Genomic DNA, 24,701 nt, shown 5'->3' with positions numbered 1-24,701 from the left:
CAAAGGCAGACGCTTACCGACTGAGCTACCCAGATGCCCCCAAACATATATTTGAAGGACTGCATCAAATCAGCTTAATTAGAAAAATCATCAAAAGTTGCAACATTTTCGGGGCGCCTGGGTGGCTCAGTCGTTAAGCGTCTGCCTTCGGCTCAGGTCGTGATCCCAGGGTCCTGGGATCGAGCCCCACATCGGGCTCCCTACACCGCGGGGGAGCCTGCTTCTCCCTCTCCTCCCCCTGCTTGTGTTCCCTCTCTCACTGTGTCTCTCTCTGTCAAATAAATAAATAAAATCTTTAAAAAAAAAAAAAGTTGCAACATTTTGAGCGGTTGAGTTTCTATGCACTCAATAATGTGGATTTCAAACAGGGTTAGAAAACAATGTTATTTCCCTATTGTTTTTGTCAGTATAAGATAAGTGTTAGTGAGAATGTATATTAGAGTCTTTCAAATTTATCTTTGGAGTAAGAGAGAAAATAAATGAGATGAAGAAAGGAGACAAATCAGTTCTGTTCCAGGTACTACACATACTTTATCTGATTTAGTCATTTAACCATCCAATGAGTAGGCAGTATTATTCCATTTTACACAAGAGAAAACAAGACTTGGAAAGGTTAAGTAATTTGCCCAAAAACACACAAAAATAGATTCAAACCTTTCCCTGCATGACTTTAAAATTCAGCTTCGGGCACCTGGGTGGCTCAGTCGGTTAAGCAGCTGCCTTCGGCTCAGGTCATGATCTCAGGGTCCTGGGATCAAGCCCCACATCAGGCTCCTTGCTCCGTGGGGAGCCTGCTTCTCCCTCTCCCACTCCCCTGCTTGTGTTCCCTCTCCTGCTGTGTCTCTCTCTGTCAAATAAATAAATAAAATCTTTTTTAAAAAATAAATAAAATAAAATAAAATTCAGCTTCCAGGATACCTGGGTGTTCAGTCAGTTAAGTGTGCCACTCTTGATTTCCGCTCAAGTCATGATCTCAGGGTTGTGAGATCGAGCCCCACATCTGGCTCCGTGCTCAGCACAGTTTGTTTGTCCCTCTCCCTCTGCTCCTCCCTGTTCGTTCTCTCTCTTTCTCAAATAAATAAATAAAATCTTTAAAATAAAATAATAAAATCCAGGGCGCCTGGGTGGCTCAGTTGGTTAAGCGACTGCCTTCGGCTCAGGTCATGATCCTGGAGTCCCGGGATCGAGTCCCACATCAGGCTCCCTGCTCAGCAGGGAGTCTGCTTCTCCCTCTGACCCTCCTCCCTCTCATGCTCTCTGTCTCTCATTCTCTTTCTCGCAAATAAATAAAATCTTAAAAAAAATAAAATAAAATCCAGTTTTGTATTTCAGTAGCTCTTAAACTCAGTTACTCAAGCCTTATAATTTAATGTGTTTAAATTATGTGAAAGGAAGAAAGGTATTTTTTTTACATTCTCCACTGTCTACCTTGGTCCTGTTCCCTTCCAGTGATTTATATCTGCTCTTTCAACCACTGTGCTCTACATGTTTTCCTTTGTTAAAAGGCTCTCTTCTGTCCCCACTACTTGAGAACTTACAAGGACTTCTCCTTTGAAAGAAAATCTATATGTGTCTTGATAGATTGATTACACTTTTCTGATGTGTCACCTATTTTTTTTACCTCTTTTTTTTTTTATTTTATATTCATACTCCTTGAGCTTACTTGCTCAATTTTACTTCACCATTTGTTCTTTATCCTTTGTAGTTTGGTTGAATCCCTCCTTAGGAAAACATGCATTTCAGTCTTTGGCTTATTATCTTAGTCTTAAGACAAGACTTTGCATAATTTTGTGACATCTTTGCTTTCATAACACATTCAAAATATGTTGACATGCAAGATAATTTAAGGAAAAAAATGTTGCTTTTTTTTTTATAGCATTAATTCCATTTTAAGTCAAGTTAAACAGAGTTAATAAGTTAACAGTTAATATAAAGAGGAAATGGGGCACCTGGATGGCTCAATGTGTTGAGCACCCAACTCTTTTTTGTTTGTTTGTTTGTTTTTTCTTTTTTATTGTTATGTTAATCCCCATACATTACATCATTAGTTTTTTTGTTTTTTTTTTAAAGATTTTATTTATTTATTTGAGAGAGACAATGAGATAGAGAGAGCATGAGAGGGGATAGGGTCAGAGGGAGAAGCAGACTCCCCGCCGAGCAGGGAGCCCGATGCGGGACTCGATCCCAGGACTCCAGGATCATGACCCTAGCCGAAGGCAGTTGCTTAACCAACTGAGCCACCCAGGCGCCCCACATCATTAGTTTTAGATATAGTGTTCCATGATTCATTGTTTGTGCATAACACCCAGTGCTCCATGCAGAACGTGCCCTCCTCAATACCCATCACCAGGCTAACCCATCCTCCCACCCCCCCTCCCCTCTAGAACCCTCAGTTTGTTTTTCAGAGTCCATCATCTCTTATAGTTCGTCTGCCTCTCTGATTTCTCCCCCTTCATTCTTCCCCTCCTGCTATCTTCTTCTTCTTCTTTTTTTTTCCCTTAACATATATTGCATTATTTGTTTCAGAGGTACAGATCTGAGATTCAACAGTCTTGCACAATTCACAGCGCTTACCAGAGCACATACCCTCCCCAGTGTCTATCACCCACTCACCCCATCCCTCCCACCCCACCCCCCACTCCAGCAACCCTCAGTTTGTTTCCTGAGATTAAGAATTCCTCATATCAGTGAGGTCATATGATACATGTCTTTCTCTGTTTGACTTATTTCGCTCAGCATAATACCCTCCAGTTCCATCCACGTTGTTGCAAATGGCAAGATCTCATTCCTTTTGATGGCTGCATAATACTCCATTGTATATATACCACATCTTCTTTATCCATTCATCTGTCAATGGACATCTTGGCTCTTTCCACAGTTTGGCTGTTGTGGACATTGCTGCTATAAACATCGGGGGAGCACCCAACTCTTGATTGCAGTTCAGGTCATGATCTCAGGGTCCTGAGATCCAGCCTTGAGTTGAGCTCTGCGCTGCTGACCAAGCATGGAGCCTGCTTGGGATTCTCTTTCTCCCTCCCCCATGCTCACGCGCACACTCTCGCTCTCTCTCTGTCTAAAAAAATAATAATGATGATTCACTCCTCACTGACTCTGGCCATTATGACAATATGAGACTATAAATGACAGCAATGGATCTATCCTAAGAAAAATATTTTCAGACATTTTCAGTGGGTTCAGGAACCTTAAATCTGTTCAAGACCCAGTGTTATAACAGTGTAATCCACCATGCTCCATACCAGAGCATGTTAAGCTTCCTTAAGCATAACTGTCTACATAGTGGGGACTGATAATTATCCTAGTATTTAGTATCCTGTCTGTTTTGTCATGTTTGGTTTTTCACCTTGAATATAATTGAACAACTTTGTCGTTTTGACCTGGAACATTTTTAGAGCATTTCTTTAGATACCAGTGTTGTCTGTAGTTATTAGATGTGATCGTTTTACATTTTACGTGATTATATTACATTGTTATAGGTGTATGATTGGTCAACAACAGTTCTAGTATGAATTTGAAGTCTTTTGTGTTCCTTTATAAATGTGTCTTACATTTGATTGTAATTACATGTATTCTCCCTTAATAAAAGATTTTACAACTGTAACTTGTGTGGATACAATGCAAGAAGAGGAAGGAGATAAAGGGGATGATGCCTCAGTTCTGACCACCAGAAATGATGATAAATCATATCCATATACCAATCCCCGCTGGGCTACTAGAGTCTTTGCTGCCGAGTGTGTCTGTAGGATAATTAACCAGTGTGAGAATGCACACAGCGCACATTTTGACATTGCTTTAGCACAAGAAATGAAAAAAAGGGATTCAAGAAGTAAGTGGCATAAAGATGAAAAGACCAAAGGATATACATAGAAATGTTGTCTGCTTATGTTTTTAATATTAATTTAAGAAGTAAAACTAGAAAGTAGTTTGTATTCTTCCAAATCAGTTATGAATTTGACTATAATATTTGTGTAAGCTATAAAACATTAGTTTTAATGTTTATATACATTTTCAATGATTTAGCTTCTTAAATTGTCATTCACTTTTGTTTAATGGACTTGTGCATGACTTAAGTTTATAGAAAATAAGCATGTTCTTGGAAAGTAGTACATGCATTAGCTTACCCCCAAAATTTATTTTCTGAATTACAACTTACAGTATTTTTGCTTATCAATTATTTTGGTTTCATAAATATTACCCAGAACATTAGAGCCTATCACAGTGTAGCGTAAACCTGCTTGCAAGGCCATTTTGACCTTTTATTCAGTTTTATTGTTTGTACCTAAAGGGGTATGTGTACATACTACAGCTTGAATTCACTTAAGCACATTATGTTCAAAGACACAGTGCACATACCTAAATGCCATGGATATATTTTTTACCAGACAAAAGAATTATATAGCAAAATGTTGCTATTGCCAGTGTGGGAGTATGAATTAGGTATCTCTGTTTTCGTGATTTTTCAAGCAAGTGTTTATTGAGTCTCTTTATTTGTGATGAGCACTATTCTAGATACTGATAGGTATAAAATTAGTATATCATAGATGCTTAGTGATTCCTTTCTTTCCAATTAAAATTGTAATTGGCACTTACTGAGTTGGTTTCTTCATTGTGACCTATAACATTCTTATTAAAATTAGTACCAGGTATATTTTGAGTAAAGGTTAGTTGTACCCCTGAACAACCCCTGTTGGAATATTGTTAAGTGATTGTCCTATGTCTCTCCCCAGTAGAATTATTATGTCGAAGAATGTATTGTAGGAGTGAAAAGAATTCTCATTTATAATTTTATAGCTACAAATATTTTTTATATTCCTGTCATTTGTATATGTGTTAAGACATACAGAAATAACATAATCTAGTCCATATAAAGAACCACATAAAACTGTGTTTTTCAAAAGGAACATTTAAGTCTTTCAGCTTCAACTTGACATAATTACTGTTATGCTATTTAATTACTGCCTAATTCATCAATACCCAAAGTTTCCTAAATACCTTCTAATGTGCTTTTATCAGAAAGTCTGAAAAAAGTTTTTTTTGAAGGTACTGTTAGCACTCTTTTAAAGGATGCTGATTTTGTCTTTGATTTTTGAATAGCTGTGTAATTGTTTGCCTCGGGACTTTTTTGTATGTGATTATTTGCAGTAGTGCAGCAAATCCAGCTTTAAAGTCTATATTTAACAAACAGTACAACGAAACAGTAAATCAAATCAGAGGTATTTAAAAGAAAATCTAGAAAAGTCTGAAATTATAAGGAGGAGAAATGATCATTTAACGTAAATCTTAGTTCCAACGTATGCTTTTTCTTGATAAGATTTTTTTAATCTTATAGATGACTTTTTGGTGCTACATCTTGCTGACTTAATTCGCATGGCCTTTATGGCTGCCACGGATCACAGTGACCAGCTCCGTCTTTCTGGCCTTGAAACACTGTTAGTTGTTATTCGGCGATTTGCAGCTATTCCAGAACCGGAGTTTCCAGGTCATGTGATTCTGGAACAGTATCAAGCCAATGTAAGCACTTTCTGTTCGAGAGTTTTATTTTTAAACACCTGGGATAAAAAGTCTGTGAAACTAATGGGCATGTCACTTTTCAATATGTAAATGAGTATATGTCTCTGCTAATATATCACCAGTATGATCAGTATATAGAAGCATATGTTTGAAAAAGAAATCTTCAAGTAAAAGTGAAGTGGTACATAAAACAGGTCTTTTGTAAGGTTACAGGTTAATAATTAAAACCTTCTTGGTAATTTGTGGGAGATAAAGGACATGGCTAATTAAAATCTTTACAAAATATCTGAATATTCTTTTTTTTTTTAAAGATTTTATTTATTTGAGAGAGAGAATGAGAGAGAGAGCATGAGAGGGGGGAGGGTCAGAGGGAGAAGCAGACTCCCTGCCGAGCAGGGAGCCCGATGCGGGAATCGATCCTGGGACTCCAGGATCATGATCTGAGCCAAAGGCAGTCGCTTAACCAACTGAGCCACCCAGGCGCCCCAAAATATCTGAATATTCTTAAGATAACACTAAATCATTACTAAATATTCCATTTAGGCTGCATGCATATTTTATCTTAAAATCATCACTCCTGGAATAAATGTAACCTCCTTTTTTTCTCTCAGCTTAGAAAAGAATTCAGGCTCCTATTACTGATTCTGTAATTTTTTTAACATGTTTCCCTCATGCATTGAGCAATGTAGGAAGAACAAGGAAGATAACAGAATCTTCACATATTCCATCACACACATCCCATGTAATCCTCCTGCATCATTCATCCTTCCCTACCTCTCCTTGTGATTCAGAGGCAGCTTTTGTGGGGGTAGCAGTTAGGGAGACAGGAGCAGTTCACCAGTTAGCTGTCTCCATCAAATCTTCCCATCAGGAAGTGCCTATGTATCTCTGAGAGAAAGCAAAAGGAAGGAATAGGAGTTACATAGAACTACCATATTAGAATGAAATGTTACAATTCAACTTAAGGGGAGCACTCTTACATTTTTAGCCCTCGTAAAATTGCAAATGAGGGGTGCCTGGCTGGCTCAGTGGGTAGAGCATGGGACTCTGGATCTCAGGATCGTGAGTTCAAATCCCACATTGGGCGTAGAACTTGCTTTAAAAAAATTGCAAATGATAGAAATAAAATTACAGCTCCCTTAAGCTGAAAAGGAAGGTTGTTTTCACAAATCCCGGTTGGTTCTGCTTTCTTCTACACTGGCTTTATTTTCGAGTTTGCTCTCTCCAAGTGTTATCAGGATGCTTTTCTTAGCACCAAGTCTTAAAAAGAGACAGTGCTTCTGTCCCAGTATTCCCAGGAAACATCTTCAGAAGACCTTTTATAACCCTCTGCTTGGGTCCCTGGAGTCAAGCAGTGCTCTCAGCTCCGTAGCAACAACATGGGCAAAGAGTGGGTAAGAGAGAAGGTTCCCCAAAAGAAAATTGAGGTGCTCTTACCTAAAAGAAGATATACTGGGCAGGCAGAAACAATAGGTGTCTGGAATACCTATTATAAACAGATAATTTTAAAATAATATTAAAAACAGAGTTTATGCTGTCTTACTTATTGTTGCTTGATATTTCATATCATTTGTTGCCAGGTAGGAGCGGCACTTAGGCCAGCCTTCACTTCGGAGACGCCACCTGATGTCACTGCCAAAGCATGTCAGGTAAATGGTTAAAAAGACAAAGTTTGGACGCCTGGGTGGCTCAGTCGGTTAAGCATCTGCCTTCAGCTCAGGTCATGATCCCAGGGTCCTGCGATCAAGTCCAGCGTCAGGCTCCCTCACAGGGAGTCTGCTTCTCCCTCTGCCCATCCTCTCACTTGTTCTCTCAATCTCTCTCTTTCTCAAATAAATAAATCTTTATAAATAAATAGACAAAGTTTAAGAAGTAAAACCCTCTCTTAAGGAGGCAGTTCTCCAGTTAGTATTTGATACCAAGGGTTCTACATTTAGTTGTCTAACCATTAATCTCAGCTGTTCCTTTTCCTTTACTTTTTTTTTTTTTAAGATTTTATTTATTTATTTGACAGAGAACACAGCAAGAGAGAGAACACAAGCAGGGGGAGTGGGAGAGGGAGAAGCAGGCTTCCCGCTGAGCAGAGAGCCCAATGTGGGGCTTGATCCCAGGGCCCTGGGACCATGACCTGAGCCGAAGGCAGATGCTTAGTACTGAGCCACGCAGGCGCCCCCTTTCCCTTTACTTTTTAAATTTAGAGAATTTCCCCTTCCTTTCATATAACTGCATGGTAATCCACTGTTGGATATGTCATAATTTATTTAACCAGTGATGGATGTATGGGTTTTTCATCTTTTGCTCTTACATATATTGCTGCAGTAAATGACTTTCCGCACAGGTCACTTTATGGGTACAAGTGTATCTGTGAGGTAAATTCTGCAAGATTGAATTGCTGGTTTAAAGACTATATTGTTGGGATTTACCATTTTAAACTCCTCCCAGCATTGTATGCAAATACCGTTGTCCCACAGTCTTAACAATAGTGTAAGTTGTCAAACTTTTAGGTTTTTGTCTATATTTTAGACATAGTTTAGATTTATATTAGAATAGTTTTAGGTTTATATTTCAAGTGATCCTGAGCATTTTTTCATGTATCTAAGCCATTATCATATATAATTTTTTTTGTTTTGTTTTTAAAAGATTTTATTTATTTGAGAGAAAAAGAGAGAGAGCACAAGTGAGCATGAGCGGGGGTGGGGGGGGCAGAGCAGAGGCAGAGAGAGAAGCGTACTCCACACTTAGTGGTGAGCCCTATGTGGGGCTCAATCCCAGGCCCCTGAGATCATGACCTGAGCCGAAGTCAGAAGTTTAATCCACTGAGCCACACAGATGCCCCTAAGAGCTATTATAATATATAATTTTAAAGTTACTTTTCTAGGAATGATTGTCAGACACTCAATATCCAGCCCTAAATGACCTGCAATAATTAAAAGCAGAACTGGCTTGAATTGAATTATTTATAAACATAATGGAATAAACTAAATTTAGTCCGTTCTTTCAACTTTCTTTTATTCACTTGTATTTAGGATATGTTTGGTACCTTGAATATTCAAAGAACTGTATTAAATGTTGTACCAAGGGCACCTGGGTGGCACAGTTGGTTAAGCACCGAACTCGGTTTTGGCTCCAGCGGTGATCTCAAGTCGTGAGATTGAGCCACACTTCAGCCTCCACACGCAGCACAGAATCTGCTTAAGACTCTCTCTCTCCGGGGCGCCTGGGTGGCTCAGTTGTTGGGCATCTGCCTTCGGCTCAGGTCATGTTCCCAGGGTCCTGGGATCGAGCCCCGCATCGGGCTTCTTGCTCTGCGGGGAGCCTGCTTTTCCCTCTCCCACTCCCCCTGCTTGTGTTCCCTCTCTTGCTGTGTCTCTCGCTGTCAAATAAATAAATAAAAAATCTTAAAAAAAAAAAAAATCTCTCTCTCCCTCTCCCCCTCCCCTCCCATACTCGCTCTCTCTCGCTCTCTCAAATAAATAAATGTGCTGAGTGTCTGACTTATTATCACTTCATTATTTGTGTTCTTGTTTTAAGCCATTAAAATCTTTTGTGAAAATAGACAGGAACTGAATAAATAGATGGAAGAGGAAAAATTAATTTTCTCTAGAAAAAGAGAAATACTGTGACATCCAAGAAAAACAGACAGCCTCTGATAATGGAGCAAACTGTTTGCATTGGAGAATTATTAATGATGTTTTGTTTTAAAATACTTTCAATATCTTTTTTCAAAATAAAATGTTCATTAGGGTTTTAAATGTTAAGTTCTTTAATTTTCAACAGTTATACTAATTAACCACACCATCTCTGCTTTTAAAGTAGATGAAATAATTAAGATTGAAGATTTTATTCAAATGTTAATCCAAACATTTATGAAAGTGGTATCTTTCATGGCTTCATTTCTCCATATTAGTAACATCTGAAACTCTTTGATTTATCTACTTATTAACACTGGTTTCCTTGCTTCAACCTTAGACTTCGTTCCCTTTTGAAATGCTGGCCTTTTGACTGGCATTATCAGCAGCATCCCTTGGGTTTCCTGATAGCAAGATGATTTCAGTGTGTTAGATTCCTGAGATATGGTTAGCTCTGCTGAACTCACAAAGGAGGTATCTATAATTTTTAAATGTAACTTTTGATTTTCTTAAAAACCAGGTTTGCAGTGCTTGGATAGCAAGTGGAGTTGTAAGTGACCTTAATGATCTCCGAAGAGTTCATCAGTTGCTTGTTTCATCATTAACAAAAATACAGGCTGGAAAAGAGGCTCTGAGTCACTTATATAATGAAAGTGCCTCTACCATGGAAATATTAGCTGTGCTGAAAGCCTGGGCAGAGGTTAGTGCTTCTCCATTTATAACTGGAATTTTAGAAGTTGTTAATAAACACCATAGGCTATAAACTGAAATTAACTATTTAAAATACAACTAAGTCGGGCGCCTGGGTGGCTCAGTCGTTAAGCGTCTGCCTTTGGCTCAGGTCATGATCCCAGGGTCCTGGGATCGAGCCCCGCATCGGGCTCCCTGCTCCGCGGAAGCCTGCTTCTCTCTCTCCCACTCCCCCTGCTTGTGTTCCCTCTCTTGCTGTGTCTCTCTCTGTCAAATAAATAAAATCTTAAAAAAAAAAAAAAAGTGCAGCATGGTAACATATTTGTCAAGTATTTGCTATCTATAATGCATCTCATTGAAGAGAATATTTCTGGATCTTTCTATCCCAGTTTGTATGTGTGGTTACATGTATATACCTTCTTGGTATCAGAGTGCACTTGAAGTCCAGTATGCTCAAAGGTAAGGTCTGTCTCCTTGGCGAGATAAAAAATATTATAGCACCTTATTAATGGGTACAAGATCTTCCTATTTACAAATTAACTCTGTAACAGGTCTACATAATTGCTGTAGAAAGACATAAAAGCCACAGACAACCTTTGAAGACTACCACCTGTTCAGAAGAGAGTGTCAGAAATGGGTCGTATTCGTCAGATGGACTGCTTGACTTAGTCCACACAGACCTGGGGACATTGAGTAGGCTCTGGCTTGCTGCGCTTCAGGATTTTGCTCTCTTAACGTTGCCTTCAGAATTTGCCTCCCAACTTCCTGTTGAAGGTAAGGGGTTTGTAAAATATGTACATAATTCCTAGAATAACAGTCAGTAACTTTTCAAAATTTATCCTTTAGCAAGTAATGTTTAGCTGAAACATTTTCCCCATAGTAATTTCCATTTATAGAATAAGGATGTGAGAATTGCTTCAGGGTCGATACCCTGAAGTTGACCTGCTAGGTAATAAGGCATGCACATCTTACCTCACAAGGTACTGCCAAATTGCTCTCCAAGCAGCTGTAAAAATTTATATGCCCAACATATAACAGCATGTTTCTGTTTCACTAGATCTTCTACCATTGTATGTTGTCATACTTAATAAATTCTGTCCATTAGGTGGATATGAAATAGTTTTTCATTGTTTTATTTTGTTATTTTATTGATTGAAAACCTTTTTTCATATGTTTATGGGCTAAGTTTCTTCTTCCATCAATCACCTAGTCATAATCCTTGACCATTTTCTACTTGGTATTTGTCATGATTTTACTGATTTGTTAATCCCTTATCTAATTTTAGTATTATTCTTCTGTGATTGCGTGTCTTCCAAGTCTATAGCTTATTCTTTTATCTCTCTAAAATTAGTGTAGTCAATCGTTTATGGTTTGTGGTTTTGTGTAATACCTGATAAGTTTTTTTCTAATTTAAGATCATAAAGACCTAGAAGCATTACAGTTTTGTACTTTACAATTTGGGTTTTAGTGCAGCTAGATTTTGTGTGTGTGGAATGGGATAGGCATCTAGTTTTGTAGTCAGTTATTAATCTGCATTTTATGGATGGATATTTGGTAGCCACTTTTACTCTTCATGTTATTCCAGATGCCTTTTTTTTTCCTCTTTGATACGAATTTCAGGTCAGCCTGCCAACTTCTATTTAGAATTTTAACTGGAATTATACACAGAGAGATAGGAGTGTTTATTGTACTTTTCAGTAGCATCAAAATGGAAATAAACTAATTTATTGGCATAGTATGTCAGCTACTAGTGAATGACAGATATAAATCAACATAAGTAAATCTCAAAAACATAAAATTAGGTGGAAAAAACACAAGTTCAAAAAGGTTACATACAAGGTGGTGCCTGTAAAGTAAAGTTAAACACACATAAGAGCACATATTATTTATAACTATAAACATCTGTTGCTAAATATAACATATTTATATATGTTATATATATAACATATATAACATAACATCTGTTATGAATACAGACATCTATTGTGGGAGTGAGTCACACTGACTTGAGGAAAGTGGTTATAGAAGGAGGGATAAGAATTAATGGTATAACAAAGTTTTAGGGTTTTTTGTTTTTTTAATAAGTGATTTAAGAGAGGCAAAATGTTAATGTTAATCTTATAAGTAGGTAAATGGGTATCAGTATTTGTTTGAAACACACATCACATAAATTCCTTAAAGGAACTTTTGAGATGATGGGAACGGTCTGTTACCTTGTAACACCGAAGAGAGAAAATGTTGTGGGAGCTACTCTCTTTTGTTCCTCCTGAAACTGCTTCTGCTTTTTTTGTAGGTGGTGCTTTCTACACAGCAGAGACTAGTGAAAATGCAAAATTGCATTATTACAGTTCCTGGGCACTTATCCTGCATGCTACAGCATTGTGGCTTACCACCACAGGCTTTGTTGTTGCTGACCCAGATGAAGGAGCATCTCATCTCTCAAGACCTGTAACACCAACTTCCATGTGTCAGGGTTCATCATCTGGGGCTACGGTAAAGTCCCCTGAGGATGTCTGCACTGATCGATTCCATCTTATTTTAGGTCAGTAAAAGAGCTAACAAGCTTCCAGTCCTTCAGAATTTTTCTTGAATTGTGCCTTACTCCCTTTCAGCTCTTGGTGGTTATTATCTCATCTTTGTTAGGTGTTAGTGATAAACTTGATATAACTGAGTAAACTTGTATACATTTTATAAAATTGCAGATTTCATTAAGTCTGGAATCCCATTACAAGCTGGCTTCAGCATCATGTTGAATGAATTATAGAAATTATAAAACCTAGTTTTTTCCACACAATTTTTAAAAGATTCATGTGGTGTCTATAAATTTTTTAAATTTCTTTCTCTCTATATTAAAAAATACCAATATACTGAGGGGGTCCACCTGCATTCCCCACCCCCAACCTCCTACCTGCGTTCTCAAGGATTGCAAGGTTCAAGAAAGTCTACTCAAAGGTATAAAATTGCAAGCAAATATTTAAGGTCAAAGAGATGAGATTTTTAGGTTATGAAGTTTAACCCATTCTTTGGCTTTCCTGGAACTTCATTTTTAAAGGGAAATATCTAAAATAGAGTGAGTTTCTAGAATAAATGAAAGAAATGTTTTTCATATTTTACCTAGTTCTTGGAAACCAACCCATTAGATCATTACCTATAAAGAAATTATTAATTAAATGAAATATAAGGGTTACAAAGATAAGTGATTAAATTAAGTAAGGTTTATGGTTCACAGAACTTCTATTATTATTCCTTCTCAGGCCAGACATGACCACAATTTCCTGTATCCTTGGGTATATTAAAATTTTGTTTCCATTTGCCTTGAGACAAGAGCTTTTTAAAAACAAACTTAGAGGGGCGCCTGGGTGGCTCAGTTGGTTTAGGGACTGCCTTCGGCTCAGGTCATGATCCTGGAGTCCCGGGATCGAGTCCCGCATCGGGCTCCCTGCTCAGCAGGGAGTCTGCTTCTCCCTCTGACCCTCCTCCCTCTCATGCTCTCTCTCATTCTGTCTCGCAAATAAATAAAATCTTAAAAAAAAAAAAAAACTTAGAGAATGAAGGATGGCAGTTACTATGGGCATAAGCTATGCAATTTGACTAAGTTCATATTCTTTGTGTACCCCATTGTAACTGACCTTGAGCAAATTAAATAACTTAAGCTCTATGTGCTCATCTCCCTGTCGGAAAGAATGTTAATAATACTATGGAGCATGGGACTCTTGATCTCAGGGTTGTAAGTTCGAGCCCCATGTTGGGTGTAAAGATTACTTAAAAATAAAAATCTTAAAAAAAATTAAAAAGTACCTGCTTCCTCAGGTATTGTGAGAATGAAATGAAATGATATGTGTAAAGATGCAATGCTTGATCCATGATAATCACTCAGTAAATTTTAGTAAGAATAAAGTTATGAAACTCCACATGTTGGGGCGCCTGGCTGGCTCAGTTGGTAGAGTATGCGACTTTTAATCTCAGGGTCATGAGTTCAAGCTCTGCGTGGGTCCTACTTAAAAAAAAAATTTATTTATTCTTAGGATTTTATTTAGAGAGAGACAGCAAGAGAGGGAACACAAGCAGGGGGAGTGAGAGAGGGGAGAAGCAGGCTTCCCGTCGAGCAGGGAACCCGATGTGGGGCTCGATCCCAGGACCCTGGGATCATGACCTGAGCCAAAGGCAGACGCTTAATGACTGAGCCACCCAGGCGCCCCCCAAAAAGTTTTTTTAAATAAAAAACTCTCCACATTAAGTTCTCTAGTGCAATTTTGTAATTTTTTGCATTTTTGAGCTATTTCATAGCAACTACTTAGTAGTGCACAAGCCTGATTGAGATTATTCTTCATGTACCGTACATGTGGATAAAAAGGGCTAAAAGACTTGCTTTATTACTTAATTGTTTAGTCTTAAAATTATTGTGGTTTTTTACTTTACCTTTTTGCTAAGCTTATTTGTATATCTTATCTAAATATAAAATGAATTCCTTAACTTCCTAAACTAAGAATCTAAAAGAAGCCTCCTCTTTTTCTGTTTTCTGCAGGGATCAGTGTGGAATTTCTCTGTTCCTTACGATCAGATGCAACCATGGAAAGCATTACTGCTTGTTTACATGCATTACAGGCCCTTCTAGATGTTCCTTGGCCCAGATCTAAAATTGGCAGTGACCAGGTGATTTCTTATTTTTTTGTTAGGCTTCTGTAGTTTTCAAGGAACAGGAATAAAAACGTGTTCAGGTTACCACAGCAAACAGAAAATGAACAGAGAGAAGTGAAAGAAAACTAAACTGCACGACTTGATCTCTCAGAACTGGAACGCTGTCAGCACCTGTGCAGACCCAGGAGCAGTAATGCCTCTGACTGCCACTTTCTGTCTCTGCTTCTGCCGCACTGATTTGTGCTGCTAACCACTCAGTGTACCAGCTCTTCAGTCGAACTTTCAGCAATGAGGGGAAGGCACTGTATTGAAGTGGCCAGTAGAGTAGCCACCGGTTACATGTAGAATTCCTTTGTTTTTCTGCTTCAGTGCACCCTGTTCTTTATATACATCTGTATCTTCGATTCCATTTCCCCAAGAGAGAATCTACTTGGTTCATATAGTTATGTCTATTACAGAGTATTGCTATTGGCTGAGTTCTCCTTCCTGGTTTTTAAAGAGATACTGGCTAGCCTATAGGTGGAGTCAAACACTAATATCTGACCCAGTTGTGACCATGATAATAGGATCACTATGAAAGTGTGGCACTTCTTTAACTTCTTTCCTAAGAGAAACTATGATTTTCTCTCTAGGTAGACTATAATTTAACCTGTTAACACTTTTGTTTATTAGGTTTAAATTACTAATCAGCGTCTTCCCTGACTGGGATTATACTTGAATAAATTCTAAACTTTTTGTTCTTGTTTATTCTGTATATTAAAACAAGTACAGTAAAGACAGATTTACTCTATTATTTTCAAAGATGAAAGAAAGCCACCAGAGTAAGCATTAGAAAAGAAAAGCAGAAAAAGAGACTGTTTGTCCAGTGTATTTTATTATTTTTTTTTAAGATTTTATTTTATTTGAGAGAGAAAGTGAGCGAGCACACACAAGTCGGGGGAGGGGCAGAGGGAGAGGGACAAGCAGACTCCCCGCTGAGCAGGGAGCCTGACATGGGGCTTGATTCCAGGACCCTGGGATCATGACCTGAGCCCAAGGCAGATGCTTAACTGACTGAGCCCACGGAGGCGCCCCAGTATATTTTATTCTTTAGAGGGATATCTATTTTGTGCTTATTAACTTATCACTTTCTAATGTCTCCCTTCTCCATCAATCTTTGTTCTTACTAGAAAACTTCAGTACAAATCTGGAAGTCTGGATGGCAGTGCTTTTATTCTTCTAGCCAGGTTTCTCACCTTGCTTTGGAAGTTTCCCTTTCCATTTTCCCATTTTAGGGCCTGTGTGAAAATGATCTTTTGTCATGGTGCCAACTCCTGCAAGGTGGGACAAAAACCAATCTGGAGTCCATTTAAAGTGGAACAAGTGTTACCTAACTTTATTGTACATACACCTTTATTTTTTGTGAGCAATTTGTTAATATTCTTTTTGAATTTTTTCATGGCATTTAATATTGGTATTTTTAAAAAAGAAGTATGTGATTTCCAATACAGTTTCCCCTAAATGTTTTCTCTATGATAGGACTTGGGCATCGAATTGTTGAATGTACTACATCGAGTAATTTTGACCCGAGAATCACCTTCTATTCAATTGGCTTCACTTGAAGTGGTAAGACAGATTATCTGTGCAGCTCAGGAACATGTCAAGGAGAAAAGACGAAGTGCAGAAGGTGAATGTTAACCCATAATGCAAAATTAATCATATTATAATCACATTAATCAGCATTACTTTTTTAAAGTATTCTTACATGTCTATGTTGTTCTGATAATGTTTTGTGTGTAGTAAAAATGAAACCTCTCTAAGTATGGTTTTAAGTCCTTTTATCCACCTCTACATGTTAGCTTGGATTTTGTTAGTAGCTAAGGTATTCCTTGGGAAAATGAGAATATTAACAAAATCCTGGAAGGGGAGAAAAAATCCTTTATACTGGTTAAGTACTTACTTTAGCTATGAGTGTTTACCAATGTACATGGAAGAACTACTGACAGGTTTTTTTTAAGTTTTCTTTATTTAAGTAATCCCTACACCCAACGTTGGGGCTCAAACTCACAATCCGGAAATCAAGAGTTTTATGCTCCACCTATGGAGGCAGCCAAGTACCCCATAACTACTGACTATTTTTTAATGACTTATGTTTTGCAAAGTGATTAAATTGCTTGTTTATAAATCTAATTTGGTATTGATGAGTTTATCATTTAATATTATATTTGACTACATATACCAGAAAACTCAATCTCACAGTGGATTTAAAACACAAGGTCTTGTTCTGTCATCTAAAAGAAGTCCCAGAGGCAGGCAGTCCTGAACAGGCATGGCAGTTTCTTAAAAAACATAGGGACCTCGGTTCATATCTTTCTGCCCGCCATTATCGATACTTAAGAGTACAAGGTAGGCACTGGAGCTGGACCTATCAGGTTCACATTCTTTTTTTTTTCCTTTTTTTAAGATTATATTTATTTGAGAGAGCGAGCAAGCACAGAGGGAGCAGCAGAGGGAGAAGGAGAAGCAGGAGAGCAAGGAGCCTGATGTGGGGCTCAATCCCAGGACCCTGGGATCATGACCTGAGCCAAAGGCAGATGCCCAAATGAGCCATCCAGGCGCCCCTCAGGTTCACATTCTTAACAGCAAGTTGTTAACTAGACAATATTTTAAAGCTGAGAGGGTTACCAAGGATTTCTTTTGATCTACTGCAATAGGTAGTCATAATAAAGACAACTCCTTTTACCTCCATAACTTTATCTTTCATTCTTCAACACCCAAGACTTCAGCCATTTATTTAAATGTTTTACCTACAACAGGGGTGCCTGGGTGGCTCAGTCGTTAAGTGACTGCCTTCGGCTCAGGTCATGATCCCAGGGTCCTGGGATCGAGCCCCACATGGGGCTCCCTGCTCGGCGGAAAGCCTGCTTCTCCTCTCCCACTCCCCCTGCTTGTGTTCCTTCTCTCACTGTCTCTCTCTCTCTGTCAGTCAATTAAATAAATAAATAAAATCTTTAAAAAAATATATTTTACCTACAACAGAAATGGACTTAAATTGCCATCTACCCAAACCAAAGCAAACACGAAGTGTTTATTCAACACTGTTCTTTCTGTCTTTTAGTTGATGATGGGGCTGCCGAAAAGGAAACCCTGCCAGAGTTTGGAGAGGGCAAGGACACAGGAGGACTTGTGCCTGGGAAATCTTTGGTTTTTGCAACACTGGAATTGTGTGTATGCATTCTAGTTAGACAGCTTCCAGAACTAAATCCTAAATTGACAGGTAGCCCAGGAGTAAAAGCTACGAAGCCACAGGTGCTGTCGGAAGATGGAAGTAGATTGGTGTCAGCTGCGTTAGTCATCCTCTCTGAACTTCCTGCTGTGTGCTCTCCTGAAGGTATGCTGTGGTATTTGACTGCTTTCCTTGACCTGGAGGGAGAGAAATGGTTATAGTAAATAAAGGAGATAATGGTTGCCAATTCTTTTCTCATTAAACTAATGCTGCCTCAAAGGTTTGGTGGGTTATGTTTTTAATCCTTTAAGATTAACATCACATTTTAGTAATTTGTTTTACTGAAAGGGTGAAGGTAAATAGAGAGATACCATGTACTATCAACAGATAATGCTCTTTTTTGGTTGACAGTATTTTTAACCTGTCAGTGGTAGTGATTTAGCTCTTGAGCATTTTTTGGTATAAAATACCTAATGGACTGTTCCTCTCTTGGTGATGACAGAGTTTGTCATCAGTTTGGAATCAAGTCCATACTTCTAATAGAGCATTTGAGGCTCCAGAAGGCTCTGCTGAGTCACTACCTCCTCCTGATTCCTTCTCTGTGAATCTTTAACCTACGAGCCTTCATGCTTATCCCTATTGTCCATGGTATTACTTGATCTGACGTAGTCCATACCTTCTCTCCTTTTTAAAATTTTGCCTTTCTGGGGCGCCTGGGTGGCTCAGTCGTTGAGCATCTGCCTTCGGCTCAGGTCATGATCCCGGGGTCCAGGAATCAAGCCCGGCATTGGGCTCCCTGCTCCGTGGGGGGCCTGCTTCTCCCTCTCCCACTCCCCCTGCTTGTGATCCCTCTCTCGCTGTGTCTCTCTGTCAAATAAATAAATAAAATCTTTTAAAAAAATAAAATAAAAGTTTGCCTTCCTTTGAAGTTCATATCCAGGGGGCGCCTGGGTGGTTCAGTCCTTAAGCGTCTGCCCTCGGCTCTGGTCATGATCCCAGGGTCCTGGGATCGAGCCCCGCATTGGGCTCTCTGCTCAGCGGAAAGCCTGCTTCTCCCTCTCCCACTCGCCCTGCTTGTGTTCCCTCTCTCGTTGTCTCTCTCTGTCAAATAAATAAATAAAATCTTTAAAAAAAAAAATGAAGTTCATATCCAGGCCTATGTTATCTGTAAATGCTTCTCTAAAAACTCTAGCTCATAAAGAGTTGTTCTTGGGGCACCTGGGTGGCTCAGTCGGTTAAGCGTCTGCCTTCGGCTCAGGTCATGGTCCCCGGGTCCTGGGATCGAGCCCCGCATCGGGCTCCCTGCTCCACGGGAAGCCTGCTTCTCCCTCTCCCACTCCCCCTGCTTGTGTTCCCTCTCTCGCTGTGTCTCTCTCTGTCAAATAGATAAATAAAATCTTAAAAAAAAAAAAGTTGTTCTTTCATGTGTGCATGCATATATCTGTGCGTGTAATGTTGCTTCTATATGTAAATAGGTTTTATGCATCATATAGAGGCATTATCTGTAATTTATTACATATCAAAAATATAAACATATATACAAGCAAATATGTCTTGTTTCCAATGAAATACTGTATTCTTTAGGAAGTTTAGTACATAATAGATACTCCATACTTAATAGATTCTTACTTGATAAGCATATTTTTGCTTAAACATGTCTTGACCAAACATGTCTTGTGCTGTCTTTTAACATGATTTTCAGCTTTGATTTGAATTAAAACCTATATTCCTTATTCTCACATACTGCCTTGCAGCAAGTATGGCAGAAAAAGTGACTAGCAGAAGATTTGGGACAAAAATACACCGTGAGAGTTTTGCTGAGTAGCCTCTGGGAGCATTAAATTTACCATTTTAGTTTTAGTCTCTCATTTTAAACATAACTGACTTTTCAACTCCTTAGTGGCTATGAAATTTTTTTTTTTTTTAAAGATTTTATTTATTTATTTGAGACAGAGAGAATGAGAGACAGAGAGCACATGAGAGGGGTGAGGGACAGAGGGAGAAGCAGACTCCCTGCTGAGCAGGGAGCCCAACGCGGGACTCGATCCCGGGACTCCAGGATCATGACCTGAGCCGAAGGCAGTCGCTTAACCAACTGAGCCACCCAGGCGCCCCGTGGCTATGAAATTTTTAATAATTTATACTGAGTGGATTGCTACAAATTCCTTAGAAAAAAGTTTGATATAAAATAAATTCAAGTAGATAGTAGTAATGGTTGTACAGCACTGTGAATGTGCTTAATGCCACTGAATTGTACACTTTCAAATGGTTAAAATTATAAATTTTGTGTTGTCTATATTTTATCACACTAAAAAATAAATAAAAATAAATTGACCATTTGTCAACTACCAAATAAGACAGCAAAAGATACAAAAAATACTGTGACACAATTTAAATAACATTTTCAGTTATAACCAAAATTTAATGCAGTCTTAAAAATCTTAACGCTATCTAAATTATATTAATAGTTATAATCCTTTATGAAAAATGTCTTAAAAGCTAGAAATTTTTGACATTGTCTTACTCATCGATGATTTCTTTTTAGGAACTATATGTATAGACCGAAACATAAAGTGTTTTTAAAAATGTGTCTTACAGGAAGCATATCAATTCTCCCTACTATATTGTACCTTACAATTGGGGTCCTCAGAGAAACTGCTGTGAAGTTACCTGGGGGCCAGTTATCTTCAACTGTTGCAGCTTCCCTACAGGCTCTGAAAGGAATATTGTCTTCTCCCATGGCCAGAGCAGAAAAGAGTCACACTGCTTGGACTGACCTCCTCCGTAGTGCTTTAACAACAATACTTGACTGTTGGGATCCAGGTAATTAAGGCTGCTTGGAAGCAATTGTTTAGTTTGTTCTAAAAAGCAAGAGGAACATTTTTTTGAGAATAAGCTGTTTAATTGATCGTATTTGGCATTCTCACCTAGTGGGGCCCATATTCACTGCATATGTGTTCAGAGAACATATATATAAAGTAGATAGAAACATATATGTTCTCATTTTAGTATCTTTACTCTTTATTACAGTTAAATGACTGGCAGTCTGTATATTAAGTTAACAGTGAGAGACCTTCAATTATAATATTAGTATACGAATATAGTATGATCCATAACTAGCTGACAGAACCTTTTAATGCACACAGTATATAAAAAAGTGCATAAGTTATGCATTAAAAATCTAAAATAAAATTGTTGGGTTTATATCCTCATTCCATCACTTACTAGCTAACTGACTAGCTAAGTTACTCAACTTCTCTGAGCCTTAGTTTTCTCATTAACAAAATAAGGGTATTGTGTTGTAGGAAATTGTTAGAGCAGTAACATAACATATGGAAAGCATATATCAATAAATGATAGCCAGTATTATGTTCAGTATCCATTAAAATTTGTTTTTCTCTTATTACTGTTGTATAGTTTCCATTTTCAACATAATGTCATGGTGATTGTAAAAAGTCCTTAGACGTATTATAGATTATCCCTGCCTTGTTCTGTTTATAAATGTCACAGTTCACCATATTCTCTTTCATATGGTGTATAGGTTTCAATTGAATTCAGCATTTATTGAACACCTACTTTGTGCCTAAAGATGAGTCTGGTATCTATAAATTGTTATATGATTAATATAAAGTACTCCTTGAAGGCAACAGTGATGTCTTATTTATCACCACATTTCTAAATATAGCAAAAAGACCGATTAAAAAATTAGAGTAATCCACTCTGAGTGAATCAGGCAGAGTGTAACAGGTAGGGTTCTCTGGAAGCTCTTGCTGAGATGGAGTTTAAGGAACAACATCTGTGAAGGGAGTAGGGGAAAGTAGTATTGGCAGAAGAGGAAGTCGGACTCCAGTGCAAGCCCCCAACAATTGGGAGCTCTGCCGATTGCCCATATGAGTGCCTCACATAGGCCTTACTTTATTATCCTCAGACGTGGGCTACCACAGGAAGGATGTGATCTCAGTCAAGGCAACTCTAGCTGAGGCCAACCCTAAGGGAGCTAAGCTGACCATACTCCCACAGCTGGGTAGCACTTTCCTCCATGAAGGGGATCTCAGTGGTACAGCTCTATATCTACCACAAGAGGCTTCTCAGAAGAGTCGATTTCTTATAGAATCAGAAAGCATTTTCCACATGGACATCATAGAAATGGGTTCTAGGCACATTTCGATTACACAGCTGTAGACCTAAATAATACGGTATATTTGGGGACAGCAAGTAGAATAATGAAAGGATGTGGGGTTAGAAGAAGAGGCGGAGGAGGGTGATGAAGAGTGATTATTAAAGAGATGAAGTTGGATGGGACATGGGGCCAGATTATGGAGGTTTGCATGGTTTGTAATTTGGACTGCTTTTAATATGCATTTGGAATCACTAAAGGGTTTTAAGAAGGGGAGTAAAGTGATAGGATTTGCATTTCTGAAGAATCACTGTGACAGCTATAGGAAAAAAAAAAACAAGATTCTTGGAGGTAAGATAGTAATGTAAGGATAAAGAGTAAAATGTTAAAAATAAAATCTTAAGCATGTATATTAACAGAATTTACTGATAGTTTGGTTTAAGAATTGAAAGAGTACATTGAGCACTCATAGTGCCATTAACAAATTCCAAAGTGAACATTTTCAGGGGAATGTAATAAGTTGAGTTTGAAATGCCTTTCAGATAATCAAGTGGAGCATAATATGTAGAGGTCTGGAGTTCAAGTAATCCGAGCTAGAGATGATTTTAGACTGTGTGTATTGGAGAGTTATCAGTGTAACCTATGGGATGGATAAAATCACCCAAATTGAGTTTATGGAGCAAGATGGAGGAGATGCAGGAGAGAATACAGTCACAGAAGCCAAAGAAAAGAGTTTTTTTAATGGTGAGAGCTTGGTCAACAGTGTAAATGGAAGGTAAGGAAAGTAAGGATAGACTCCTGTCGACAAGACGAAAGCTGAAGGAAAGTCTAGGGGCAAGGAATTTTCTTAAGATAAGACTCTAGCATGAGTTTGTGCTTATGGGGAAAAAAGGTAGAGATGAGATTGGAGTTGGAAATATTAGGGAGGGAGGCAATGTCCCCTTCTAAGCAGGAAGAAATAAAATTCATAGTACTTTTAGAAGGATTAACCTCTGCCAGTGGGAGGGAAGAAAAGGAGGTAGAGATGGGAAGTAATAAGTGTAAGTTTTTATGATGAGAGTTACAAAGAGCTTGCCTCTTCCATCACACACCACAAATACGTTTTTTGTTTATCAGAGAATGAGGTTAGGACAGTGAGGATTTAGACTAGCTACTGAGAGAAATTAAGCAGGAGCTGATGATCACAGGGAAACCATTTTCTGTGTAACAGATTGCCTGAAATCTTAGCGATTTAAAACAACAAGCAATTATTATCTGATAGTTGATGGGTCAGAAATTTGGAGCACCATCCGTGGGTGGTTCTCACTCATGAGGTTACTGTTAAGATGTTGGCCAGGGCTGCAGCTAGAAGATCCATTTCCAAGATGACTCACTCATGGCTGTTGGAGAAAGTCTTCAGTCTCTTGCTTCCTCACCACAGAGGCCTCTCCGTGGGGCTAATGCTAAGGGAATCTTGCACTTATGCTAGGTAAAAGAGGATAGGAAAAAGGGAGTTTAGGGAGGGGTATGGGGAAGAGGGAATTTTAGAAGAAATGGGGAAGAGGAACCCAGGAGAGCTTTATCCTACTGAAAATAAAAAGACATTTTTACTAAACAGACTAGCTGACTATGTTGCAGTTTCAAGTTGTCATGAATGACTGAAAATAACAACTGTTTGGGAAGCAATATAGCATCATGATTAACAGTATGCTCTCTGGGGGCGCCTGGGAGGCTCAGTTGGTTAAGCGACTGCCTTCGGCTCAGGTCATGATCCTGGAGTCCCGGGATCGAGTCCCGCATCGGGCTCCCTGCTCGGCAGGGAGTCTGCTTCTCCCTCTGACCTTCCTCCTTCTCATGCTCTCTGTCTCTCATTCTCTCTCTCTCAAATAAATAAATAAAATCTTTTAAAAAAAAAACAACAGTATGCTCTCTGGAATCAAACTATCTGCCTTACTAATTGTGTGACTTGGGCAAATGACTAAATTTCTGTTCCTTATCCATAAAATGGAAGAAATAAGAGTACCCATCTCATGGTGCCGTTATGTGGATAAAATATTTAATACATATATAAAGTACTTATAATAATGCTGTCATCATGTTAAATGTTGACCCATGTACCTTTTACTTTAAAATTATTCAAATTATTTTTATAAAATCACACTCATTCATAATATTTTGCTTTCATTACTGTTATTGTTTCATTATTATCTCTCAAGCCTCAGTTAAGATACTAATCTCAACGCTTTCTCTGACCACCCAGTGTAGCAACTCCTGGGTTGCTTTCTTTTATTTTCTTTTTTTTTTTTAAACTTCATTTACTTATTTGGGGTACCTGGGTGGCTTAGTCACTTAGGTGTCTGACTCTTGATCTCTTAGCTCAGGTGTTGATCTCAAGGTTGTGAGTTCAGTTCCCACATTGGGCTCCAATGCTGGGTATGGATCCTACTTAAAAAAAGTTTATTATTTAAGAATCTCTGCACCCAACATGGGGCTCGAAATCACGACCCTGATATCAAGTGTCACATTCTCTACCAGCTGAGCCAGCCAGGAGCCCCAACTTTGATCTTTTAATGTATTTTTTATATTCATAGATCTTGTGACTAACTGAAATTAAATTCTTTATTTACTTCCTGGTTGGTACAGTATATCTTCTGTAACTTATATTCTCAGTGCCAGAAAGAGTGCTGTTTCTTAAATATTTGTTGAATGAATGTAGCAAAGCTATTATCTCGATCCCTGTATATCATTTCTTCATAAGTAGTAATCCATTCTTACATAGTTTCATGAGTCAAATTTGTCACCCCTTTTTCTTTTCAAATAAAATTGAGTTTTCACAGCAGGTTCATTAAAATTATTGAATGAGATTATGAAGGTAAATATGGGAGGAAATGAAGGAGAATTATATCTAATAGAA

General features: G+C 38.3%; 1 protein-coding gene, 1 long non-coding RNA gene and 1 other non-coding gene across 15 annotated transcripts in view; 2 read left to right on the top strand and 1 right to left on the bottom strand.

Annotated features, from left to right (window-relative positions):
- The window catches only part of HEATR5A (HEAT repeat containing 5A), a 117,819-nt gene that overhangs the window by 77,356 nt on the left and 15,762 nt on the right, over positions 1-24,701 (top strand). For 9 of the 10 annotated variants that reach the window (XR_010405133.1, XM_064570919.1, XM_064570918.1 and 6 more), the window contains 10 exons: positions 3,605-3,844; positions 5,348-5,529; positions 7,110-7,178; positions 9,679-9,858; positions 10,400-10,622; positions 12,142-12,390; positions 14,374-14,501; positions 16,005-16,152; positions 17,584-17,856; positions 20,290-20,514. Coding sequence is in view for 9 of the 10 variants with exons in the window: in XM_064570919.1 (XP_064426989.1) it covers positions 3,605-3,844; positions 5,348-5,529; positions 7,110-7,178; positions 9,679-9,858; positions 10,400-10,622; positions 12,142-12,390; positions 14,374-14,501; positions 16,005-16,152; positions 17,584-17,856; positions 20,290-20,514 (1,917 nt within the window). In the remaining variant the exon portion in view is untranslated. The remainder of the gene's footprint in view (positions 1-3,604; positions 3,845-5,347; positions 5,530-7,109; positions 7,179-9,678; positions 9,859-10,399; positions 10,623-12,141; positions 12,391-14,373; positions 14,502-16,004; positions 16,153-17,583; positions 17,857-20,289; positions 20,515-24,701) is intronic. The other variant, XM_064570923.1, reaches the window with a different exon arrangement.
- Positions 6,544-6,616, top strand: TRNAQ-CUG (transfer RNA glutamine (anticodon CUG)). The gene has a single exon. It is a non-coding gene; the product is annotated as a tRNA-Gln (tRNA).
- The window catches only part of LOC123861500 (uncharacterized), a 79,775-nt gene continuing 71,907 nt past the window's right edge, over positions 16,834-24,701 (bottom strand). The window contains exons 5-7 of one of the 4 annotated variants that reach the window (XR_008508087.2): positions 23,182-23,272; positions 20,362-20,552; positions 16,834-17,888 (exon numbers count right to left, since the gene is read on the bottom strand). This is a non-coding gene — a long non-coding RNA (uncharacterized LOC123861500). Of the gene's footprint in view, positions 17,889-18,367; positions 18,559-18,586; positions 18,793-20,361; positions 20,553-23,181; positions 23,273-24,701 lie in introns of those variants that run through there. The other 3 variants (XR_008508086.2, XR_006795035.3, XR_008508085.2) reach the window with 3 other exon arrangements.

This window comes from Mirounga angustirostris, unplaced genomic scaffold, assembly GCF_029215605.1.
Source record: "Mirounga angustirostris isolate CCGP_5_RB_7025 unplaced genomic scaffold, mMirAng1.0.hap1 SCAF_9, whole genome shotgun sequence".
Lineage (NCBI taxonomy): Eukaryota > Metazoa > Chordata > Mammalia > Carnivora > Phocidae > Mirounga > Mirounga angustirostris.
The sequence above is the reverse complement of the archived record's forward strand: the minus strand, read 5'-3'. Positions and strand labels throughout refer to the sequence as shown.